Source organism: Micromys minutus (assembly GCF_963924665.1).
Source record: "Micromys minutus genome assembly, chromosome: 15".
NCBI lineage: Eukaryota > Metazoa > Chordata > Mammalia > Rodentia > Muridae > Micromys > Micromys minutus.
Window position 1 is genome coordinate 51,233,429 of NC_137984.1, and position 25,906 is coordinate 51,259,334.

The 25,906-nt window shown below is 43.0% G+C and overlaps 1 protein-coding gene across 1 annotated transcript in view; it reads right to left on the reverse strand.

The window, feature by feature from the left end:
- The window catches only part of FREM2 (FRAS1 related extracellular matrix 2), a gene marked incomplete at its 5' end in the record, with an annotated part of 139,680 nt that overhangs the window by 108,361 nt on the left and 5,413 nt on the right, over positions 1 to 25,906 (reverse strand). Inside the window, one exon of the mRNA XM_080929574.1 lies at positions 19,821 to 19,910. Within this exon, the coding sequence (XP_080785700.1) occupies positions 19,821 to 19,910 (90 nt within the window). The remainder of the gene's footprint in view (positions 1 to 19,820; positions 19,911 to 25,906) is intronic.

Below are 25,906 nucleotides of genomic sequence, written 5' to 3' on the forward strand. Positions count from 1 at the left end.
CTGCAGGTCTAAATCCCAATGTTTTCAGAAAGTGACCCAGCCCTACCTGCTATTACTTCATAAGTCAAATAATTCAGGAAAGCAGCAATCTGTGTGCGCACACATAGAGAAAAGTATTTTATGTGCATGAGTGTTTTGCCTGTGCACCTCTTGCGTGCCTGGTGCCCACAGAGGTCAGACTGGATTCCCAGAAACAGAAATTACAGACAGTTGTGATCTGGGTGGTGCTGGGAATTAAACCCACGTACTCTGGAAGAACAGCCAGTGTTCTTAACCACTGAGCCATCTCTCTAGTTCCAGAAGAGAAAAAAAATGAAGACAGGCTCTCACTCACAGCTAGCCTGGCTTTGAACTTACTTTATTAGCCCAGGCTAGCCTCACGCTCACAGCAGTCCTTTGCCTCAGCTTTGTGAGTCTCAGATCCTGGTGTGTACTACAGGTCATACTTCGATGCTATGTCTCTGAGACACATTCATGTGTGTGTGTGTGCATTATTGTGGCTTCTAGGGATTGATCGTTATGAACTTCTGGGTCCACACAGATATAAAATTCACACATGCATAAATACAGACACATGCACATAGACACATACATACACAGACTCAGTTAGACACACACAGAGATCAACATACACAAAATCCATTTTTAAAAGATGCATGAATGTGCCTTACATCCTTATTTTCTTCATCTAAGAAGTGCTCACTCATATCCGAGATAGGCACTTGTGTAGTTAAACAAACTGGCCTGGCACTTTGGGTGGCACTCTGGTCATAGCTCCCTGCCTGGCACTTTGGGTGGCACTCTGGTCATAGCTCCCTGCCTGGCACTTTGGGTGGCACTCTGGTCATAGCTCCCTGCCTGGCACTTTGGGTGGCACTCTGGTCATAGCTCCCTGCCTGGCACTTTGGGTGGCACTCTGGTCATAGCTCACTGCCTGGCACTTTGGGTGGCACTCTGGCTGCATAGTTCGCTGCCATTTCAACTTCATTCTGTGACAAGCTCGGGATAATTTGCCTTTATAATCAGGGGGGAATGAAATTGACTTTCTAGCTCTAATGTGATCTGCTTTTGCCATCACTAAAATTACACACAGGGAAATGACAAGATAATGTCATCAGAAGCAGAAAGAAAGACGAAAAACAAACCAACCAACCAGACCTCTCCCGAGGCTGCAGGTCACAGTGAGTCAGTGACTGCTGAAACTGCTCTAGCAGCTTCCACATCAGCGGACGAGGTGTGAGCTCGCTCACGTACTCACTAGATGCTCAGTGAGAGCCTCCACTGTCTAGCCTCTGTTAGAACACAGCCCCTCCCCTTGCACCACTGATGGGATCTTTCATCTATATAAGGAAACATTCAAACATGGAATGTGATTGCATTTTACAGTGTTTAAAATGAACATGACAGTAATATTTTGGAATTACTTACATATAAACAAAATAGCAATGAGTTGTAGATGTTCACTTCAGATCTAAAACCCAAACACTTGTGATTCAGATTTTTTTTTTTTTTTTTTTTTTTGGAAATAGATGAAAATACTTGGTTAAATACAGCTGAAATTGTATATATTGGCGGCCTAACAACTATGTCCAGTAAGCTTTGCACAATTTAAACAATGCTTTTTCTGCACATTAATTAAGGTCGATGAAGAATCTTTCTCCTTCAGTACTGACAATCACCACCTTTCATTTCACCTGTTTTAATTAAAATACCTGGCAGCTTAGCAGACCGGGAACTACCACTTAACTCATTGGAAACACCCATCAGATCCCAAACTGAGGTGTAGCAACAGCTGCCCTTTTATTACATGCATTAGAATGGTTTGGGCAACCGTATGGGATAAGGAGCAGGCAGCTGCTAATTCTTTGTCTAAATTGCCCCCAGCAAGTCTTTCATTCCCTAGGAAACAAAATAACAATACAAAAAAAAAAAAAAAAAAAAAACTTTTTCCAACCTCTCAACATTCTCCACCCATCCTCCCAGGGAGAGATTTCATTTCAGATCCTACCTTTCCTGTATTCCGGATGGCCCCACTCAGGAGAAACTGCACGGGCTGAGATGGTCTAATTCCTAGAGCAGGCCAGCATGCCTCTCACAAGCAGGCCCCATCCCAGAATCAGCATCCTTCTGCCCAAGTCAGGTCAAGGCCAGCGACTGGACAAAGAGCTAGGCCCTACGCTTGAAGCCTGTAGACCGCCTAACATACTCAGCCTGCTCTCCGTGCCTTGCTTTTCCCACAGAAGCCGAAACAGAGGTGCATGCCCGTGTGACCTCCTGGTTCCCTGACTATTTGGGGGCTTCACTGTGAGACCCTCCACAGTATGGGACCAGCACCTAGAATAACAGACCATCTTGTATCATCTGTTTGTTCTCTGGGTATCTGTCTCTACAGGGGTCTACCGGTGTGCACCACGTAGTAAGCGGGAGGCTGGGGGAGTCAGGAGAGGGCCTAGGAGGCTGGGGGAGTCAGGAGAGGGTCTGGGAGATCCTGGGCCGAAGAAACAGGTGACTTGTGAGATACCAAGAAGTGACTGGGAACTGAGCCTCGGTCCTCTGCAGGAGCAGAGAGTGCTCCTGACCAGTGGGCCATCTCTCCAGCCCTAGATGTTTTGATTTTTAAGTTTGACTATGTGTGTATGAGTGGTTTGCTCACGTGTATGCACGTGCACCATGTGCATGTTCTGATGCCCTGGAAAGGGGCACAACAAGGCAGGAACATGAAACAGATCAAGCAGTATGATAAAAGAGAGGAGCAGTAGCACTGAGGTGTCGGCCGTTAGGGTCACATGGCTACCACTGCTTAGCTCCTCACTGGAGACCAACCCTTCACCGTATGAGCCTTCAGAGGCAATTTAAGATACACATTAAGGTGTCCTTTGTTCCATAAATACCCATGACCATTTCATGATGTAAAATGCATCTATCTCCACAGTCCTCGGCATCCTAATGTCAGCACTGCTCCGCAGTCCAAGCCTCAGGTCTCCCCTAACAGTCAAGGCAGACTCACATGTGAGCCTCGGGAGAAACCAGAAGAACGGCACTAGAGACTGTGACCTGAGAATTGTATTGTGATACCAAAGGTAAAGCCTCCAGGGGACTGTGAGCTGTCAGAGTAGAGCTCATCCTTCCCCTCAGTAGTTCTGCCCAGAAGGACAAAACCATTGGCCTATCCTGGTGTCCTGTCTGGCACGGGTGGCTTTAGTACCACTGTGAGACAGCCAGCTTGCATTTATTCTGTTAACACATGACAGTAAATACTACTTCATTCATGGCTATCAAAATGAAACTTGGTAAGTTCCATCAGGATGACTAGATTCATCAGAGCTAAAGTATTTTGCCAGAGAGAGACGACTCCCAGAAACTAGAGCGCACAGCAGCTGACACTGTAGGTCCTATGGCTTCACAACTTGTTTACCTAGCCAACCATGCTTTGTTATAAAACTTATGACTTTACTGTCTTCTGAGCCCGGCACGAGACGCACACCTGTAAACACAGCATTTGGGAGGCAGAGGCAGGAGGATCATGAGTTCCAGGCCACTCTGGGCTGTATATACAGCCAATATAGGCTATAACATGTCTGTCTGTCTGTCTGTCTGTCTGCCTCCCCCACCTCTCTTACACACACACACACACACACACACACACACACACACACACACACACACACACACCTCTGACACTGGCCTGATACAGTTATAGACCCATTCCACCATAAGGCTCAGTTTGTCACATACAGCAAATACACCTGTGACTGTGGGACTGTTGGGCTCCATTGCTTCTCAACTGCCCCTGGAGACTACTACACCGGGATCAGCTCTCCATTCACGTAAGCCTGCTCCTGGGCATGGCCTTGCTTTCCAGGTTTGTAATTTAGCTTCAAAAACTTATACTTAGAAATGTTTTTGTATTCTTTAACTTTTTAAAGTGTGTGTGTGTGTGTGTGTGTGTGTGTGTGTGTGTGTGTGTGTGTGTTTGGATCTCCCTGTTGGCATGCTCTACTGCTGGGCTAGCTCTGGATAAATTATAGAGCAAGCTACAAGGAAAACCAGCATCTTTGCATTCCCTCTTCCTCCGACTGCGCTTGCTCCGTCTCCCTTCACCTCTCCCTCCTAAAACCTGACACGTGTTAAAATAAACTACAGATAACTCTTATCTTGAGGATGGATTCAAAGCTTTAATTCCATTTTTTGGATTCTTGTGTATTGACCTCAAAAAAAAAAAAAAAACCTTCAAAACTTTTAGGCACTGTGACAAGGGTAGGCTCATATATTTTCACCTAGACAGGTCATCTTGTGTCCCTTGCATTTCACTGACGGGTGATGAACCTGGAGGTCAGTCATCACATGGCTCATTACTTCCTGGCAGGCAAAATAATGGCTCCCCTGAGTATCGGTGTTCAAATCCCTGACGAGTGTGAAGTTGCAATTTTACAGGGCAAGAGGGTTGAGGCTGTGGATGGAACCTCGGATGCTAATCGGGTGGCCATATTTGTTAAATGGTTATTCTGGATTATCTAAATAAACCCAACAGCATCCCAGGGTGTTTTGAAGACAAAGATGGGAGCAGGGAGTCACAGGGAAATTCAAAGATAGAGAAAGGAGCTTTGAGCTAAGGAATGCAAGTAGACGCTGGGAGCTGGGAAGGCAGGAATCTGAATTCTGCACCCTTGTCTGATGTATGGTTTGTACACTGTTAGCTGCCCCACTGCTTTCTCAACACGTCTTCTAGTTTGCCAATCTCATTCTGTCTTTCCTCACCGTTACCACCAAGACAATCAAGGCACGTGAGGTTCCTGGCTTTGTTGCTCTGTGCAAGACTGTACTGGACATTTAGTCTTCTCTGGCTCTGTGTGAATTTATTGAGTTTCAAAGTACTTTTAAAAAAGGGGTTTCTCCCCCATAATGACATTAGGATACTGAGGGTAAATGTGTTGAATATGTAATTTGCTTTGAGGAATGTAGAACTTTTTACTTTAAAAAGGCGTGTTTTTATTTATGTATGTGTGTCTGCATCTGTTAGTGTGCATGTGTACCATGTGGGTGCCATACCCGGGAATGTCAGAAGCGGGTATCAGTTCCTGTGGTGTTGGAGTGCAGATGGCTGTGACCTATTTGATGTCAGGGATGGGAGCCAAACCTGGGCCCTCAAGAACAGCAAGTGCCCTTAACCACTGAGCCATTTCTCCAGCCTTGACATTTTTTTTTTTTTAAATGAGAATTCTCCTGTAGAGCTTTCAGGTGGACACATGTCTATACACTTTGACTTTGGTGTAATCGGACCCCTCTTGGACTTCCAACCTCCATGTTGTTTTATGTCACTCCATTTGTGATAGCGTGCTCTAACAATAGGAAATGAATAAATAATCTCTGAGGAACTTGACTACTTGCTCGGTTTTGGGGGAGAGGGTAGTCTAGGGATTGAACCCAAATCCTTGCCTATGGCAGCACTTGCTTAACTTCTGCGTTACTCCTGTACCCCTGAAATTTCTGTTTTAATCCTCTGAGTTTCAATTTCTTCTTATACTAAATGCAGACAATGAGAAGTACTGTCTGACATCTTAAAAATTGGTCAGCTAAGTTGTTAGGGTGGAGAGGTGGCCATGTTGGAAATATTGACTGCGCAGCACCTGCCTCTCTCTCTCTGCTCTGCCCACCTGAGACTGTGTTCACACTCAAGACTGGAGACATGCACATCTTTAGTATTATAGAATTCTTTCTCTCTCCTCCCTCTCTCCCTCCTCCTCTTTCCTTCCCTGTTTCTCCTCTTCCTTCCTTCTTTTCTTCCTTTTCTCCCTCCCTTTCTTCCTTTACCCAATCTTACATACTCCTTGAAATCCCAAAGTATCGAGCGTGACCTTGAACTCCTGATCCCCCTGCTTCTATCTCTCAGGTGCTGGGATGTCAGGCACCACTAATCCTGTCTGAGACTTATCTCTTAAGAAGACATATTTTCAGTGTTGTTTTTACAGTAAAAGAAATCAAACCCAGCAGAAGAGCCATTAGCACGTCCTGAAGAAACAGTTTACACAGGACTTCTAACAGGAGGATTTAAGATGACCTCAGGGCTGGTAGGTGCTCTGAATAAGTATGCTAGGAATTCCAAGGTCAAAAGACCATTATAAACTGTGCTTTCTTTCTATTAATAATAAGGAGAAGGAATGGCAGAGGGGGTCTTGTTCTTATCAACTCTGATAAACAAGAACCCAGCAGGATTGTACCTGTTATGAACAGGAGACAGAACAGACTCGAGTGGTTTCAAAGTATCTTTCACCTGTAGAGTAGGGTGCCATAATTAGTCAGGATAATTAGCTGAATGTATTTAAGCACTCTTATGTAAATGCAGACTTCTTAAACATGTGTGCAGCTGTTTAAATGACTTGTGCAAGGTAACCCAATAGTAAAACAGAAGCTATGGCTGAAAGCATCCTCAGGGGACCCGGGAGATGGTTCAGTGGTGGTGAAGCTTGCTGTGCAAACAGGAGAACCTGCATTTGAGTCCCTAAAATGCAAATAAAAAGCAAGGGTTTTCGTGCCTGTTACCCCAGCACTGGGGTGGGTGCTTAGACAGGCAGATCCCAGGAACTCACTAGCCAAGCAATATCAGCAAAATGGCAGTTTCCAGTTCAGTGAGAGCCTCTCTCTCAGAGGGGTAAGGTAGAGAGAAGACACCCTTCCCTGGCCTTGGCGTGTGTGTACAGGTACAAGTATTCACATACAAGCAAACCTCACCCGAACACCGCACATATATACCACATAAACAACACATACACACATACACATACACATACGCACATATACATAAACGCAGATACACACAACAAACCCACCAGAAAAACTGATATAGAAAAATGTCCAAAATGTACCAAGAAATGAGAAAGTTCAGCTTTAGGACAGAATATATTACTCAGGGACTCTGGGTAAAATGCATGCTCTCTGGGGGAAAAACATAGCTTAATATTATTGTGGTTTTTGCTTGGTTATTAAGATAATGTTAATGTACATTTTAAACTTTAGCTTTATATTTGTTATCTTCCTATAGTGAATATGTATATTTTTTATAAAAAGAACCTTTCCAATAAATCCCTGTGATACATGCACTATAATAATCTTTCAGGTGATAACATGGGGATCTTTCTTGGAAAATATTTATAGTTATCGATGTGAAGACTAAGGTGTTTTTAATCTGAATGTTTTCTCAATGACTCTGGGTCACTGAAATTTAGTTACTACCTAGCCCCTTCTCGAATACCGTCTAGGGATCTGCTTTAACCTTCTTGACGATGGTGATTCCATCTGCCCTGTGCACACGTGTGCAACTGTGTACCCAAGTGTGTTGGAATGACAGGAAATGACAGATACCTGATAGAAGTTTTGTAGCAGCCATGGGATGGATTGTGAGAAGGATGGGTAGGAAGACACAAAGGGCCTGCTTGGGACTGGACCATGCCTGTGCACAGATCAATGCTTTCCCTAAAGTGTGGGGTTGGGGTCCCTAGGTGCAGACTGATCGAATTCTCCTGAAATGCCACTCTCTGAAACTGAAACTGAAAACAGCAAGCATGCTATACAAGGTGTGTCAGAGAACCAGCCAGAGGTGACTTCATTAGCTGTAGCTAACAGAGATTAAATGATTAACGTGTTAGAAAGAGTCAAAGTGACCACAGTGACCCCATGACCCTTGAGGAGGGACTAGATGTGGTAGAACCCAGTTGAACGGTCTACAGTTTCAAAGCCTGTCTCACACAGTCTTCACCATGGTCATACATTGTTAACACCATATGTTACTAATACCATGGCTGTGTGATCAATGTAAGATCAACAGAGACTCACAAAAGTGGAAAACTCAGACACTTCATAACATTACTCAGGGGCCTTGTTTACTCGGGAAATCTCGGCTACACAATGCTCTGCTAGTCTGCTTCATCTCTGCCAATGGGACCCTTCGTTTGAGCTCCATGAATACACACCCTGTGTCACTCAAACGTCACCTGCTCTAATTGTTCCCATACTGTTTATTCTCCCGGTGTGCACAGTGGTCTGAGGTGGACTTAGAAAAGGGGGTGCACAGGGGCTGCTTACTGTCTCAGTTTGGTCAAAGTGATGCGGGGAAACGGGGATAAAAGCAATCCATTAAGATGAGGATATAAACTCGTCCTGGTCTCGGTGCTGTTTGGAATGTACATATATGCTTATGTATATAAAACAATCAACTTAAAGGGGCCGTAGTACCTACAAATGCTGAGGCATTGAGCAGCAAATTCTTTTTTCTATATATATATATATGTAAGAGGAGCAGGAAGACAGCCTTACATAACATAAAAGTCCATCCAGAAGTGGGGCTGGAGCAATGGCTCAGTGTTGAAGAGCCGTCTTCCAGAGGACCTGGGTTCAATTCCCAGCACCCACATGGGGGTTTATACCCATACACATTTCCAGTTTATTAACCATGGATAGTGGGCCCCACGCTGACTTCATCCATACATGCAGGTACTGGCTGCATGGAAACCTCTCCTATTCTGAGCCAGAGACAGCTTGGATGTGATGGCTTAGGCGAGCGGAGAATGGACCTCCAAGTAACGAGGTTGGTGAAAGCAGTGTCTTATCCCTTGAGACTTCTGGCCACTTAATAACACCACTGTGAGGGTGCAGTCATAACAAATAGAAGGCTTTGGCACAGGGAGCGTGTGCTTTAACTTGTGAAAGGTGATTTAAACAAAAAGGACAAGCCAAAATAAATGACTTTAAAATTATTAGTATAATTTGAGGCGCACACGCAAACAATATGCTCATAGCATTTTAACAATATTATAATGTATATGTATAACATATTATAATGGATATAATCTATTATAACTATCTTCTACATTATAGTAGAACTGTACAAATTACAACTTTTGGTGAGCATACGTATGTGTATACATATGTATTTCCATGTCTGTATAGGTATCCGTCTTACAATTGGCGTAATGACTTAGATAATTATATAAGTGAAGGTATTGTTATACAGATGAACATCCCGAAATAGTGCATAGCAACAAATGCAGCTACGGTGGCTCAGAGGAATGCGATTCTTCCTGAGGTCCAGGAAGGACTTGATACCGAAGCCTGCAGCTTGGGTCTAGCCTCACACAGAGCATGCAAGAAGGAAGCAAGGCCCAGTGCTGCCAGCTCACCACAGCACACATGCACAGCCAGCACTCTTCCTGTGGCCTGCAGATTTGGTCACAAAGGGGAAGAGTCCAGATGGTCAACTGGAGATGTAAAGTGAATGCAGGGAGGGGTGGCTCAGTGGTTAGGTGCACAGGCTGCTCTTCCAGAGAACCAGAGGATTTGGTGCCCAACTCTGGCACCTGTACGTACGCACGGTGCAGGCATTCATGCAGACACAACAGCCATGCACATAAACCAAAAAGGAATGGATCCTCAAACAAAAATTAAAAAGAAAAAAGAAATGCAAAGGAAAGGCTAACTTATACTTTAGAAAATTGCCCAACAGCAAAGGAAGAAAATATTTCCCAAAGTATTTAAAAACAAACCTGGGTATCTAGAAACCCTAGAGGCCAGGTCTTATTTCTGGGTCAGAGGGACAGCCACATGACAAGAGATCTATTTGAAGAAATGTGTGCATTAACTGGAAAAATATTTATTAAATAAACTAAGCACCTGTTGGGAATGGAAGCGCTCTCAGTGAAATTTGAGATAAAACCCTCCCATATTCACAAACATTGCCCTATATTATAGAAGGAACTCAAGAACATTTACACAGCACCGTTGTCACAATTTGAAGCAGTTTATATCTGCGGGGTTATGAAAGGCTCAAAATGTTCATAGTGAGGACATTAGCTGTGGAAATGAAGCTCATTGGAAGTCCAAAAGGGACATAACTGTCTGGGTTCAGAAGCTACGATAGGGACAAAATGTACTTTGAAGTCTAGACAGCAAGAAAAGGTGAGAAAACAACTTTTTAAATGCCATTTTACGAATCTTATATCCACAGTGCCATGGCCTCAGTTTTCAGCCAATTTGTGCACAAAAGGAAGAGAATTATGAAAACCAAATGACTGTCTCCTGCCCTCTGGATTTCTAAAGTCCTACGGCTTCCTGTTCAGCTTCTGAAGCGCTCTCAGGAATACTCCGTGAGACACTGATTACTGTGCCCGACATCCCGCCCCGCCAGAGCCAAGTGAGACGGAGCAGGTGGCATTACCAAGATGACAGGGTGACGAATCCAGCAGAGAAGTCTGAAGGAATGTCACCAGAGTGAGACAAAGAGAACTGTGGCCCAGGCTCCTTCACCCAAGAGATCATGAAGGGTGTCATTTTCCAAGCAACTTCCCATGAAGAACAAAGGACTACTTAAGATGGAAAATTAAACATAGCTGTGTAATTATCTCTCAGTCTCTTTTAGCTTCTTTGTTCGAATGATGCTAAAACTAGTCCACACTTTATATTAGACGGTAATTAGCTATAACTGAATAATTCATTCTGGAGAGTTCTCCTGGCAACACTGTTAGGATGCTAAATGTAAATCAACTGAAGGTACAGTTCAGTTTCCTTAGTGTTAAATGTTTCCATATCATTAAAGAGTTGCTTCTATGCTGCCACTAGGCAAGTGTTTTTACCACCACCACCACCACCACCAAAGTCAGAGACAAAATAACCAATTAACAATTTTAGCAAATTTACAGTATCTGTTCAAAAACTGAATGCCAATGATAAAGACTTTTTTCCTCTACATAAATATTTTAGCTCTAAGGAAATGAACACTGAGAAGTTAGTCGAGGCCAGACCAAGGTTGTGCACAGCTTTAATCCCAGCTCACAAGGGAAGTCAGCCTGGTCTACTGAGATAGTTGCACACAGTGAAACCCTATCTCAAAAAACAAAACAAAACAAAACAAAACAAAAAAAAAAAACAAAGAGAAATCACTCTGCATGTGTGCAGAAAGAACATAATCAAGGATGCTGTCTTCATATGAGTGTGTTTTAACATATTCATCATATTTTCACAAAGTTCAAGCCCAGTAAATCTTATTTTTCTTTATTTACAATGAGGATTAAGAATTTGTCTTTGTTCCATTGACCTCACTGGGATTTGAGGGACACGTAGCTTTCACACTTAGAAGGTAAAAACTTTGTTAATGTAGCCAAAAGTAGAATTCAGTTACTACCAGTAACTGAACTAATAGAACCCTCAGGATTACAAGAGTTTAAATACTGGAAAGTTTTCCTCTAATCTCTATAGAAAATAAAGATTTTGGTATTAATTGAAATATTAAAAAATTGTTCCGGAGGAAAGATTTGGCTTTTGAAGGAATGCATTAACTACATCCAAATGTACACGGCACACACTTCTCAATAACCTTAGAAAAAAACGTCATGGGCTATGTCCTTCTCACTGTTTACATTTATTAATGTCCTCAATGGTACATTTGTTCAAGTGGCCCTTTCTTTACAATATTCACTAATATCTGTACTATGGTGATGAAAGCAGCCTCTATGTGTGTGTATTTGTATATACATATGTATGAAGCACACCTATGTAATTTTTGTGTGTATGTATATATATTCCTAAAGCACAATCAGGTACTATGTGTGTTAATATGTATGTGTATTGAAGAAGCACAATTATATGATTTGTGCGTGTGTATATACATAGGAATGTTTTAGCAAAATCAAATTACCATCTTTAACCTTTAGTCCTATAAAATGTATATTCCCAGGTGTTCGAAAGGAGAAATCATACAAGCTAACAGAGCTCAAGAGATGGGGATTTTATGTATCTGTTATTTCAACATGGGGGAAATTCCTCATGAAGGTTTTAGTTAAGCCACTGACAACCTGCAAAGTGGTTTTGACGCGTTTGTAAGTTTCACTCTGCACTGAAGAAAAGTTCAGCGCTTTTCTAATTTTCATGTCTGCAGATCCCCCCACCTGTCAGTCAAAACCTGTCAGTCAAACTGTACAGACAGTTGCCATGGGAAAGGAAGAAGGGAAGAAAAGAGAGAAGGAAACAAGGAAAATTGAGAAGCAAAGAGACACATGTAGGAGCTTAAGAAAGACAAGGAGACATTCTGGGTAGCCACATGCTCCAGAACTAAGGAGGCCGAGGCAGCCGGACCAGGAGGTTAAGTCCACTGTGGGCTACACAATATGACCTCCCTCAGGAAACAAACGCATGACTACCAAGAAGAGAGAGAAGGTAGTGGGGAAGAGAGAAAGAGAACGAGGCAGAATCCCCTAAGGCCTCTGGGAAGGGACCACAGCCAGACAGTAGCATCTCCCTGCAGTCCCTCCCAGGAACTGAAATATACCAATGGCAAACTTTCATCTCATTTTTCTACACAGTCTTCAGAGGAACCTCGCTAGCTGCTCACTTTACCACTGCAACTGAGAGCAGCCAAGTTGAGATGCTTGGCTCGGAGTCAGGACTCTAGTAATGTGGAGGTTCACGGCAGCATCTGTTACAGCTCCCACTTCCGAGATGATGGGAGAGAGCAAAGAAACAGAATGAAAGGATAGCCTTCCATACATGGAAGAGACAAGACTTCACATGGTAAGTCAGATCCCCTGGGCTCCATCCCCATCTCTGTACCAGGGATGCAGTCTCTCCCTGCGCATGGGCTGTGAGGCCCCAGATTATGCTCATTCCTTCCTCCTTCTACAAAGAACCAATAAGAGGTTAAGCATTTAGACTCAAAATTATGGGAAAGCAATCCTCTTCTCTCTGTCTTGCTTTGAGATATGATCTTGCTCTGTAGCCCTGGCTATCCCAGAACTCACTTTGTTGATCAGGCTGGCCTCAAACTCAGAGAGTCATTTGCCCCGTCTCCCAACTGCTGGAATGAAAGGTATGTACCTGCATGCAAGGCCCTCTCAGTTCCAGGTCACCTGAGTCACTGCCTCAGCCTACCAGGCTCACACTGTTGCCCTTGGACCAATTCTCTGCAGCTGGAAGACTTGCCTTCTAAAGCGCAAACTGGAACACACTACCTACTTCCTTGTTTTAAAAGGAGCGTACCTAATATTCCACGTGCACAAGCTGTGCACCATGATCTGTGGTCCAGCTTGCCAGAGTAGTCTCTGTTGGGATTCTGTAAACCCCACCCCACAGTTACCTGGCAACAGCCAGTTATGCTCTACCTCACATTTACCGGGCACTATAAAAGGGGTTGCTTGCCCCCCCCCCCCACTCTCTTGTTCCTCTCTTGCATTTGCTCTCTTCTTTCTTCTTTTGCCCTTACCCCTTTGTTCTCCTCTCCCCATTCCCTTCCTCCCTCTCTCTCCACGAGCTCATGGCCGACCCTTACTACTCTTCACCTCTTCTCTTCTCTCTCCCTGCCCCTTCTACCCTCTTAACTCCTATTCTGTATTATACTGTCGTGTGTCTCAGGGGGAAGGGATGCCTCAACATAGGTTCACCAGAGGCACCCTCTTGTCCCCATACCTCACCACACCTCCGTAGTAAATACCCCCACACACACTCTTTATTTTTTTCCTGACATGGGTGCCAAAACCTGGGACATATCTTTCAATAAATTAACTCACTCTCTCTCTCTCTCTCTCTCTCTCTCTCTCTCTCTCTCTCTCTCTCTCTCTCTCTCTCTCCCTCTCTCTCCCTCTCTCTCCCTCTCTCTCCCTCTCTCCCCCTCTCTCTCTCCCCTTCTCTCTCCCCCTCCTCCTCCCACTCCTCCCTCTCCCCCCTATGGTTTGTTTTTGAGCTCAGGCATGCTGACACTCTTCTGCTGACCTAAACACCAGACCTCAGACATCTCTACACAGGCTTCTCTTTCTCCCTCTTCTTCCTGCAGGGGCTTCACTTCGCCTTGCAAAGGAACTTTTTCTCTGAGTTGCATTTCTACCTCTTAAATTCCCGAATGTACTGTCTATTGCTTTATCCTTGGGGTAAGTCTGAGGTCAAAGACGGTCACCATTTATTTATATTTCTATACTTATACTATATTATATATTTATATTATTGTTTTCTAACATCCAGTAAACATCTGAAACATCCTGAGGATGGCAAACATATTTGTTGACTAACTCAATAAATAAATGAATAAAGACTCTAGAGAAACAAGTTTACCCACTGCCACTCAGACCTTTCTTTTATCCTACACTTAGGCTTTTGGTTACATTTCTTTGGCTCTACAAAATACAAAGATGACAACCATACACTTGACTGAGGAAAGCAGCCTTCCCTGTCTCAGCGCACAGAACAAACTTACAAGACAGCAGTAAGCTTTGGAACATGGACTACAGACACATCTTTGGCTTGATATGATGGTGTATGGATTACCTGTGAAAGAAAGATTTACTTAGCTTTTAAAGGGCAGCATTACTTCTTTTGGGTTTAAATATGGATCCATGTTAAGTCTCTACAGGGATTCAATCTCTGCTAAAGGTCTCCCGATTTAAGTAAATGCTCTCTGCTATAAGGCCAAGTGTGTATTAATATGGTGTGGACACTGGGGATGAATGCAAAATGGCTGATAAGATTTGAATTGCACTTTTGTACTAGAAGAGTGCCTTCTTTCACGGATGCTGAGCAGGGGTGTTTTTAGAGCCAGGCCTTGAGCAGGAGCAAACCAGAGAGACGTTTGATGACTTGAACTATTCTGAACTGTCCAAAGAAGAAAGGAGGGCCTACAAACATTAGCCACAGTAGCCGATGTCCTTCAGTGAAGCTGGCGTTATGTGCATGTTTAAAGCATTTTCATCCGTGTCTGGGGCTACTTCCGTGTCCTGTGGCTGAGGCCCTGGCTCTCCCACCCTCCCTCTGTTTCTCCTGCCATTAGCAATTGCTTTACGGCCCAGAATGCTTTCTTTTCCTCAGCTCAGTGGCAGGCTGATCTTTTAATGTGTCTACTCATAATCCTCATTTCCCTCCATACTTTGTACCTATTTATATTTTTTAACCATTACTTTAAATTCAAGCTAATTATCAGTAATTACTTTGCCCCCAGCCTTATGTGACAGACAGATTCAAATCAAAATTCTTGTTCCTTGTGTCCAGAAGGAAGAGGCTCCCATGACCCTGTTGTATCTGGGTATTAATTTGTCAGATGTTGAATGGCAACTTGAAAGCCTTGACCTTAACTGACGTCTCACAGACAGAAATGACCTTGTGACTTCCTTTCCTATCTCAAGGTGCTATTTATATCCTACCGTGGCTCATGAATTAAAGATCTGGGTGGATGAGAATTTGGCCACCAGAAAGCTTATTCAAAGACAGCAATGACAGCAACAGAAAATGACCTGGCTGTGGACCAGGCACACTGTAGTCGCCAGCACAGATTACTGTCATGTCTGCTGCCCTGTTCCAGTGCCAGGAATGATGGGCGAGGCCGAGCTACGCTTCATGCCCGGGACATAAGGGGACTTGGAGATGGAAGTAACACACAAAAACCAGTTTCATAAATCAAAGCAATACTCCTCTTACACTGCTTATCAAGCCGCCACGAGATCATGTCAGTCTCAGGCTCATCAAAAAGGATCCTCGGGAGATGCAATTCAGTGGTGGAACCTTTGCCAAGCATGTAGGAGGCCATGAGTTTGACCCGTTCCCTAGAGTCCCTCAGTCTCCCCGGTAACCATCTTGGATCAGAGCCTGAGATCTTCAGACTTACAATAAAGAACAACAACAAAACAAAACCCTTAAAAATAACAACAAGAACAAAAACCAACACCATTCTGATAAATATTGTACATACTTTATATGAAGACAACTTTCAATTTCTTTGGCTTTTATCTCCTATCACCTCAAAATAAAAATTGGGGTGACAAAACCAGAAAAGAACTTGCTCAAAATTATGCTCTGGCTTTAAATTTAACTTTAATGTAGAAAATGCCTATTTCTCTTTAAATTTTAAGCTGTTTATATAATATATCAAAAAACCTTTTTTCCCTTTAAAATGCTTCTTTAAGGATAGTAACAAGAACTGTCTAAACTGGGGCTCTTCCTACATTACATCCCACTTGAAGATTTCAAGTCCTTCCTCACAATGGTTGGTTCCGTGTGCTTATAAATGTGGAGGCTTAGCCAGGACTCCGTGTTGGTGCCACAGGGATTTCAATTAAAACTAGGGTAGGGGAATATTCCCATGGAACACGAAGGTCCTGCGGGAAACTGCCACAGAAGCTCCTCTTGGGGTACTGGATAAAAATAAAAGGCTGTCCCTTCACCTGTGGCTTCATCCATTTTAACGTCCGTCCTATATATACCCTGATATAGTTACTTGAAACTGGCTTTCACATCACAATAAAGAGCTGAAGTAGTTCTTTGGAGGGAAATTTACAAAGGTCCCCAGACCACTTTTATGTTAGAGGACCTTGTAGTATCAAGAATTAAACCAAGGCAACGGGAAAGGATTGAACACTTGAGCACCATAGGGCATCTGAAGTATTTTGAAATACAGACTAACAATCTAGAAGATACTGTGCTTTCTTTTCTGTACCTTCCACAGGCTGACAGTGTTCCTACTCCACTCTTCCCTCACCAGGACAGAGGCCTGGGAGTGCCTGCTCTCTTCTACCTATTAGGAGCAGTGGGGAAGTCATGGGTTCTCATGGTCTGGGGAAAGAGCTTGAGATTCAGTTCGGCCTCTATTCATCTACTTGAGCAACTTGAAGAGGTTGGTTACCCATTGCCATGACTCAGTTTCCTTACCTTCCAAACAGGGTTGGTATTTTCTCTGCTGTTATTGTACTAAACTGAGGGGGATGTGGTGGCAGCGAAATTGCATGGTCAGCAATAAATCATATAGAAGGTTTAAAGTCTCGTTGGGAGATCTCTGAGATCCAAGGACTCCATGTGTGCTCGTGGGTTCTATATCATATCATGGAGCAAATGTTCATTTCTCCTTAATTTTTAGGTTGTGGAACTGTTTATATATATATATTTTTTCTGACAACACTCCTTTAAGACGTGTGAAGAACTCTTAACTGTGTTACTGGGTCACTCTAACACAGTAGAGGTCTCTTGAGGTAAAACCCACCACTATTCATTTCTAACTAATCTTTCCTCCCATCACTTGGTAATTAACATCAAAGTACTACAAACCCCAAATGCAAGGAACCACTCCTTGAATGGGGCATGGTCACCCACACATGACCACATGGTAACAGGAGAATCCTGTGACCAGCCAGGTCCCAACCACACAGGAGAAAATCTGACACAAGAGGTTTCTTCTCCCATTCCTGGCTCTTGACATAAAATTTTACTGTATTTTTTAAAAGTCTGGAAGATTATGTTTGCCCTGGGACTTTCCTCAGCTAGCCAGTATTCTGACAACAAGCCTGTGGTTTTGAAGGAGAAGACTTCAGTGGGTTGGAAGGAGATTTGGACTTTGAAAGTTCATACCCTTAGGCAGTGCTGTCTGACAGCTGCCCCAGATGTGTGATACTGGAAGCTGTTCACACACTTCACAAAAGACTTAACAATGTATGTACCCTCTCTACATAAAGCAGACATCACTATAGCTAATACTTTTTATGTCTCATTGTGACATACAAAACTATTGTGTGTTACCTCATTGCTAGACCATTTGCAAGGTAACCCCTCACACCAACCCCTGTTCCATTAAAACGTCTGATGGAATCAATTCTAAAACATACATGTGAATTCTTTCTTGTCTTGTAGATTTCTGTTTGTAGTGTCAAAAGGAACTGTTCTTATATCAGGTTCATGTACATTCTGTTTAATAACCATTGGCTGGGATCTAGCTGAGCTCTACAGGCTATATTTGAGCCCAGGACGGCACAGAAGGCTCTCTCGAGTATTTTGCCAATGGGAAACTGAAGCTCAAAAGGAACCTCCTGGAATGATTCCATTCCCGCTTTTATAAGCAGAAGGATTTACATCTTACAAAACTGAAGCCTTACCTCTTCAGCCAGGCATCCTGCCTTCCTATTCCATATGATAGACAATGCAATGCTTTCCAAAGTTTGAACATAGACCTGAGTTTGAATGCAATGCTTCTGTCCCACCTGGCTGAAGACGTGTGGAGTAGCAGAATAACTATGGCTGTCTACATGAGTGTGAGGAGACAACAGAATTTTAGAAGTAAAGGCCATGGCTACACAGATGGCTCAGTGGTTAAGAGCATGGGCTGCTCTTCCCAAGGTCCTGAGTTCAATTCCCAGCTACCACATGGTGGCTCACAACCATTTGTAATGGGATCCAATGCTCTCTTCTCGAGTGTCTGAAGAATGCAACAGTGTTCTCACATAATAAAATAAATAAATCTTTAAAAAGTAAAGGCCGTGGTACTTTTTAAGGATTTATTTTTATTTTGTGGGTATGAGTGTTTTGCTTGACCTCCTGGAACTGGAGTTACATGTGTTTGTGAGCTGTCATGTGGGTGCTGGGAACCCAACCTGGGTCCTTTTCAAGAACAGGCAGTGCTCTTAACTGCTGAGCATCTCTCCAGCCGAAAACTGTGGATGTATTGTAATGTTTTTGAAATTCTAAGAGGAAACATTTCTTGTTACTGAGTCTTGTTTGCTCATTCTAAAGATGAACTTTTTCCTGAAATTGACATTTGATTACCACATGTATGATTTTACAGCTTCCTTTGGCAGAATTTTTCATTAGAGCAGCAGGAGTCAGTAAGTACAATGTTTTTAGTTCATCAGTTGGTTTCTTCCTTAGGACTTTTTCCTTAATGAGATTCCTTTGCCGGTATGTCAGTTGCTAAACTGTGGTTTGGTTCCTTTCAAACACAGACATTAGCTATATTAAACCTGGGATCTGGGCAGAATCAGGTAACTGTGACCATAATGCGTACCTTTCTTTTCCCTTTCTGCCATGCATGGGACAGACATCACTTTCAACTGGCCATGTTTTCCAAGCAATATTGTAAACAAGGGCATCTATTGCTTTGTGGATATGGAGGATGACAAGGATCTCTCCTTGGATGACCAAACAGTATGTCCTATTTTAAAAGTTGTCACAAGGAAACACATTCAGACCTAGTCTGAGTGAGTGAGCTCTCTAGCATGTCACTTTCTTGGAACTTTCTCTGTCCTGTTTGTACAACATAAATATTTGGCGACTCTGTGACTTTCCATGAGAACATACAACAGAAATAAAATCTTCATATTCAATCCAGGAGCAGCTACATGTTTCCAGGGCAGGCACTGTCTGCTATGAGAGCAGGGCTAGATTCCAGCATCTTCCTGCTGCCTGAGAAATCTGAACTGGGCAGAGGAAGCCTGTTCATACCCTCTCTCTCTCTCTCTCTCTCTCTCTCTCTCTCTCTCTCTCTCTCTCTCTCTCTCTCGATCTCTCTCTCTCTCTCTCTCTCTCTCTCTCTCTCTCCCCTCCCTCCCCTCCCCCTCCCTTCCTCCCTCTCCTTCCCTCTCCCTCCCTCCCTCCCTCTTCCTCCCTTCCTCTCCCTCTCTCTCCTGTTCCTCTTCCCTCCCTTCCTCCCTCCCCCCTCCCTCCCTCTCTCTCTCTCTCTCTCTCTCTCTCTCTCTCCTTCCTTCCCTCCCCCTCCCCCTCTGCTCCCCTTCCTCTCCCTCTCTCTCCTGTTCCTCCTCCTTCCCTCCCTCCCTCCCTCCCTCTCCCCCCCCCTCTCTCACACACACAGACTCTACAAGACACAAATGATAACTCATTTACCCACATCCACTGAAGAGTAGGATTCTATCAGACTGAAATGACTAACTCTTTTTTTTAACATGACACAAAATCCACTCTGCATAAAAATCACATGAACACAATGTAACACTCGAAAAAGATTTCTTGTAGCAATGTTGTCAAAGAGCAACCCAAATAAATAAGTCAATAAAAGGCCACCCAGAGAGTGGAATACTTACCATCATCCTCCACTGTGAAATGGAACATATCACTTGTGGCATTTGCCCTCTCTCTCAAGACATAGCATATTTTCATGTCATCAATGTCAGCTAAAACACAACCAAAAGGCAAAGTGATTAATTACCGTAGCAATTGTGATGGCTTGTACTTTCAATACATCCTATTGGCTATTGTGTTTCTGTAAACTTGTTTAGATCTCCTCTTGGGAGGGGAGCATGATGCTTTTGTTTTATATCTCCACATCCCTCATCTCTACACCCCTCAATATCAGCTGTCCCATAGAAATATGATCCTGTGCACAGATAAATAAAGGGCCAGACTTAGAATATAATAATAGCAAGGTGGTGCCCCCTTCCCGTCAAAGGAGTGGCAGTTAAACACGGAACGTCAGGCTCCATGACAGGTGGAAAAGAAGATATTTTGAGGCATGGCAGATTTCCTGGACCTCTTGAAATCGCATGCTTCACCACCCTTGCAGAGTGAGGTTTACAGGAAGCTAAAGGAAAGAGCAGATGTTTTCTTTGCCATGGTGGTGATTTTTCTTAACTGTTACAATGCAGTAGACTGCTTTTAACCTCAATGCATGGTAGAGGCTTTAGAGCCTTTCCTTTCTTGGCTTCCAAGTCTACCAGACTCATGTGCATAGGTTTATTAACATTACCTATACACAGCTTTTTAAATGCCTCCATTTTATGAGCTCCTCTCTTTAATGATGCCAGTGTACATACAATTTAATGAAACCATTATCACTCTGTCCTGTGATGCTTAAAATAGATCTGTCTTTGATCTGGGCCAGTCAGTGAGTTTTTACGGTGAGCAGAATGTGGCTGAGAACACTGTCATCAAGGTGTATAATATTTAACTGTCTCGTTTGTGTTTATGGTCTTCCTAATTTCTAAAAGCTCTATTAGGTTTGTGTTCACAGGGCTATAAACAAAAGGACAGGAGAACATCATCTTGATAAGCAGAGCATTTAGAGTTGGCAAGTTCTACCCTAGACTTCTGAATCTCAGGAGATGTGACATCACTGCATCCTGCCTCACGGCACTGAAAGAAGATACACTTAGAAAGAGACATTCCTGGCGATAGGGAAATCTGCGTTTTCAGTTCATAGACCAAGTCCAAATGTATCACACCCCTGTCGTTCTTTACTGTTAGCTGTGTACTGTCCGCACTAAAGTTTATGCGAATTTTCAGCACAAGCGTCTTTTCTAAAAGATTAAAAACTTCTCCAGATTTTTTATTTGCCATTTTTACATCTAACAACCCTGTTGAAGGTTTTTTTAGTCAGCAAATGATCTTAACCTGAAATGAAAGAGCCTCATCCACTCACCAGCATCTCCACTTTAATCTGGAGTGAGTCTCTGAAGGCTAGGAGGCAGTGTCCCTGCACAGCGCCCTGCAGAGCCCCACCCACAGCCTCCACACAGCCCTTGCTTGGCCTGTTATTTCTAAAATCTCAACTTAGGACCATTGTTTATCAATAAGGAATGACCAGAACTCTGCTGATTACACATCCTTATTTGTAGCAGCCATGACAAACTCTTTTCTAACCTTCTTACCTGCTCTTAAATTTTGGTTGAAACTCTAAAGTCACTGCTTGAAGACAATGGTAGTTGTAGTGGTAGTGGTGGTGGTGGTGATGGTGGTGATGGTGGTGGTGGTGATGGGGGTGGTGGTGGTGATGGTGGTGGTGGTGGTGGTGGTGGTGGAGGTGATGGTGGTGGTGGTGGTGCTGGTGGTGGTGGTGGTGATGGTGGTGGTGGTGGTGGTGGTTGTGGTGGTGGAGGTGATGGTGGTGGTGGTGGAGGTGATGGTGGTGGTGGTGGTGCTGGTGGTGGTGGTGGTGATGGTGGTGGTGGTGGTGGTGGTTGTGGTGGTGGTGGTGATGGTGGTGGTGGTGGGGGTGGTGGTGGTGGTAGTTGTGGTGGTGATGACGGTGGTGGTGGTGGTGGTGGTGATGTTGGTGATGTTGGTGATGGTGGTGGTAGTAGTGATGGTTGTGATGGTGGTGGTGGTGATGGTGGTGGTGGTGGTGATAGTGGAGGTGGTGGTGATGATGGTGGTGGTAATGGTGGTGGTGGTGGTAATGATGGTGGTGGTGATGGTGGTGATGGTGGTGGTGGTGGTGATGTTGGTGATGGTGGTGGTGGTGGTGGTGGTGGTGGTGATGATGTTAATAATAAGTGGGTAAAGACATGGCTTTGGCTAAGAGCACTGGATGCTCATAAAGAGGACCCAGGCTGCATTCTCAGCACCCACAGTGCTCAAAGTAAGTCTCTGTGTAACCCCTGTTCCAGAGAAGCTGATGACCCCTTCTGATCTCCATAGGTACATGCAGATAAAACATCCATACAATAAAAATAAAATCAAGCTATAAAATAAAATAAACTTCTATTATACAACTGTGCTAATGTTTAAAAAAAACACACACAGTAAGAGTGGATTTCATTGAAATAAATAGTTGTTTCAAAACTTTTCATTTTTCCTGTAACTTTGTTAACACTAAATCATGATTTCAGAAGCAGACTCCTGGGCAGCCATTATTACTCAAGACCTGCATACAGACGGCTGAGCTCTCAGAATAGCCTAGCCTCTCAAGTGCTCTCCCACCTAAGCACATGGAGACAGAACAGAGTCACTGCCATCAGAACTCACTGCCTGCCCAAAAAGAGCCAAACACCCAGCAGCAATCTCCTTCCTGAGCCCACAGGCCCTCAGACCCACAGGAGAGACAGGCTCCTGTCAGAGACAACAAGATCACCTAACATCACAGATAACAAGATGGCAAGAGGGGAGTGAAAGAACCTAAGCAATGGAAACCCAGACAACCTGGCAACATCAAAACCTAGTTCTCCCACCACAGCAAGTAGTGGATTTCCCAACACACCAGAAAAACAAGATTTAGATTTAAAATTATACTTCGTGATGATGATGGAGATCTTCAAGAAGTGCATGAGTAACTCTCTTAAACAATTACAGGAGAACCAGGAGGACATACGTAAACATATAGAAGCCCTTAAAGAGGAAACACAAAAAACACTCAAAGAACTAAAGGAAAGCACAGCCAAACAGGTAAAGGAATTGAAAACGGAAATAGAAACAATAAGGAAATCCCAAAAGGAGACAACCCAGAGATAGAAAAATCTAAGAAAGAAATCAGGAGTCACAGAGGCAAGCATCACCAACAGACTACAAGAGATGGAAGAGAGGATCTCAGGGGCCGAAGACAACATAAAAAACATTGACACAACAGTCAGAGAAAATGCAAAAGCCAAAAAGCTCCTAACCCAAAATATCCAGGAGATCCAGGACATAATGAGATGACCAAACTTAAGGATAATATGTGTAGAAGAGGGTGAAGATTTCCAACTAAAAGGCACAGTAAATATCTTCAACAAAATCATAGAAGAAGCAGAATCCTGATTGTTTTCTACAGGCACCTCTGAAGACAGACACACATTGAAAATGTATATAAACACTACCTTCCTTAAGTACAAAGAGGATGCAGTCATTTATGTACCTGAAATGTTATAGCAGTAATCTAAGAATTAGATATTCTCCTGATTGCTATATTTAATATATTTATTTTATTGATCTATACAACTAGTCCCTAGTTCCTACTTTAAGCAAATATCCCTAGTAATTACAAGCTGGTGCAAACAGGGTGGGAGTGTCTTGTGCCTTCCCGAATTTTTGCTTGACAAATATAAGCAAAACTAATTCACTTAACAAATTATCCAACAAAAAATATAGGTATGTGCTTATTATTTATTTGTTTTTATTTTATGTATTAAAGTGCTTTGCCTGTATGTTTGCCTGATACCTAAAGAGGCCAGGAGGCATCAGACCCCCTGAAGCTGGAGTTACAGGTGGTTATAAACTGTCCGATCTAGTGCTGGAACTGAACCTGGGTTCTTTGCAAGAGCATCAGATACTCTAACCTGCTGAGCCTCCTTACCAGGCCCATTATGTACTCATTGAAGAGAAGAAAAAAAGTTTATGTAGTTGAGACAAGGCTTCAGACCTTGGAGCAGGGGCTGATGGTGTAGGCGGAGACACATGGACAAAAGGCAGAGTTCGAAGCAAATAAATTCTCTGATCTGACTAGTTCTGCTTGTGAATCTTTCCTGATTCAAAAGTCTTCGAAACAAAAACGTCTCCCAAGGGCTATTTAGTTAATCAACTTAGGAACAGCTTTGCTGGCAACTTTTGTTAAAAGTGTTTAACTCTATCAAAATACAGTTTCTCTTACCCCTTCCTGATAAAGCAAAACAAAACAAAAAACCAAAAACAAAATAAAAAACAAAAACAGACTGCACATACACAGTCCCCTTTTATGAGTCCCCAACCGCTCTCATTTTCCCCAGGAGGCCAGCCAGCTGAGAAGGAGCCATCTTTAACGACTTATCTAATCTCCATAAATAACTGCTAGGAACCAGACTCTAGCCTCAACTTGTTCAAATGGGTGCTGTGCGCTTGGATATCAAGTGTCCCTCCTTAGAGTCTGAATTTTTGTGAAAATATGCTAAGTTCCTTTAAAATATAATTTTTAAAACTATTTCTTTTACCACAAAACATCACTACTGTATAATTACAAAATAATAAAACTTAATTGTGGTAACTCTGTGAAAACAAAATGCCTTCAGCAAAACAACATATTTTAAGAGTTCAATATATGAGGAATAATATGGCAGTATTTTGAAGCTGTTGAATTTGGTTTGTAGAATTTACAAGAATTCATTTCATACCTTCCAACTTCTTAGAAACAACAACATCCCTGTAAAAATACTCTGGTTGGGAGTCAGAGGGGAGAGGAGATGGAAGGGTTTCTACCCTCTAACAGTTCTCCTGTTCTCTCCAAGGAGAGCAAGCAGCATGCGGGCTTCTCTGCCAGAGGCATCTACAGAAAACTCCACTCACTGGGGTTTTCCTGTTGCTGCAGGCCTGAGATGTATGCAGGCGCCCAGCCAAGAACCAGAGGCTGGAGTGTGAAGCTGTTTGCCAGCATCAAACAGAAAAGTAGATCACATCAACACAGCAATGAAGTCTATTAAAGTGTTTGTTGTCTAAGAGCAGAACATTGTAGCAGGAAAAGAACACCCCCACTGGGATGTCCTGGGGTTTCGCTCCATTTCCACCCCAGAGCCCACAAGGGAGATCCAGTTTCCATTCTGATGCTGAGATTTTCCTGAAAGCAACACAAATCCCTTTGTAATGAAGGTTGCAGGGTCTGAGAACAGAGCCCTAACTTCCCAGCTAAGAGTTGAATGACTTCTCCTTTTCCTCCCTAAGCTGAGAGAGAGGCAGAGGTCACATTCCCCTAAGTTCCTGACCTCTTCAGAGCCTGCTGCCCCAAGGCCCTCAGGAAGGCAGGTGCTAAAAGAAAGGGATGTTTGATACTTTGCATAGAACAGGGCAGAAAAGGCTTTGAAGAAAAACAAATTAGAAACAATGAATGAAAAATAGCAATGAAATAAGTAATGATAAACAATAATAAGATAACATAATAGCAAACATAAAATTAAGGAAAAGTAATAGTAAGCAATAATAAAATCAGCTGAACAGAAAACAGTAACAAAATAATTCCCTCCTTCGAGGATTAACCATCTTTTCATATTTTCTGAGCTTAATGTAAGGAATGACAAGATAGCCAGTGAATGGATACATAGTTTTCTTGCACATCATTAATTGTGTGCTCACTGTTTGAGCACAGCCCTGTGCTGTGCCCTGTTACATGAGATATAATTTTAATAGCTCTTGACAGGTTTATTTATCTCTTGTGTCTTTGGACAGCTGTCACAAACCAGTATGGAATATTTTTAAAGTCTCAAATAAATATAAATGATGATTGTCTGTTAGTTACAAAATTCCCAATAGTCACAGCAAGTATCAACCCAGTATTTAAAAATAAAAAATGTAATTTAGAATTTAAAGATGCTGTGTTTGAATGTATATTGATAATGACAACCAGGTGATACTTACCACAAATCTCTCACTAAGGCGCTGGAACATTTCAAGGGGTGTGCAGTGTACAAAACAGGAGTGCAGGATTGGGGGCATAGAGCTGCATTAGAAAGTCAGC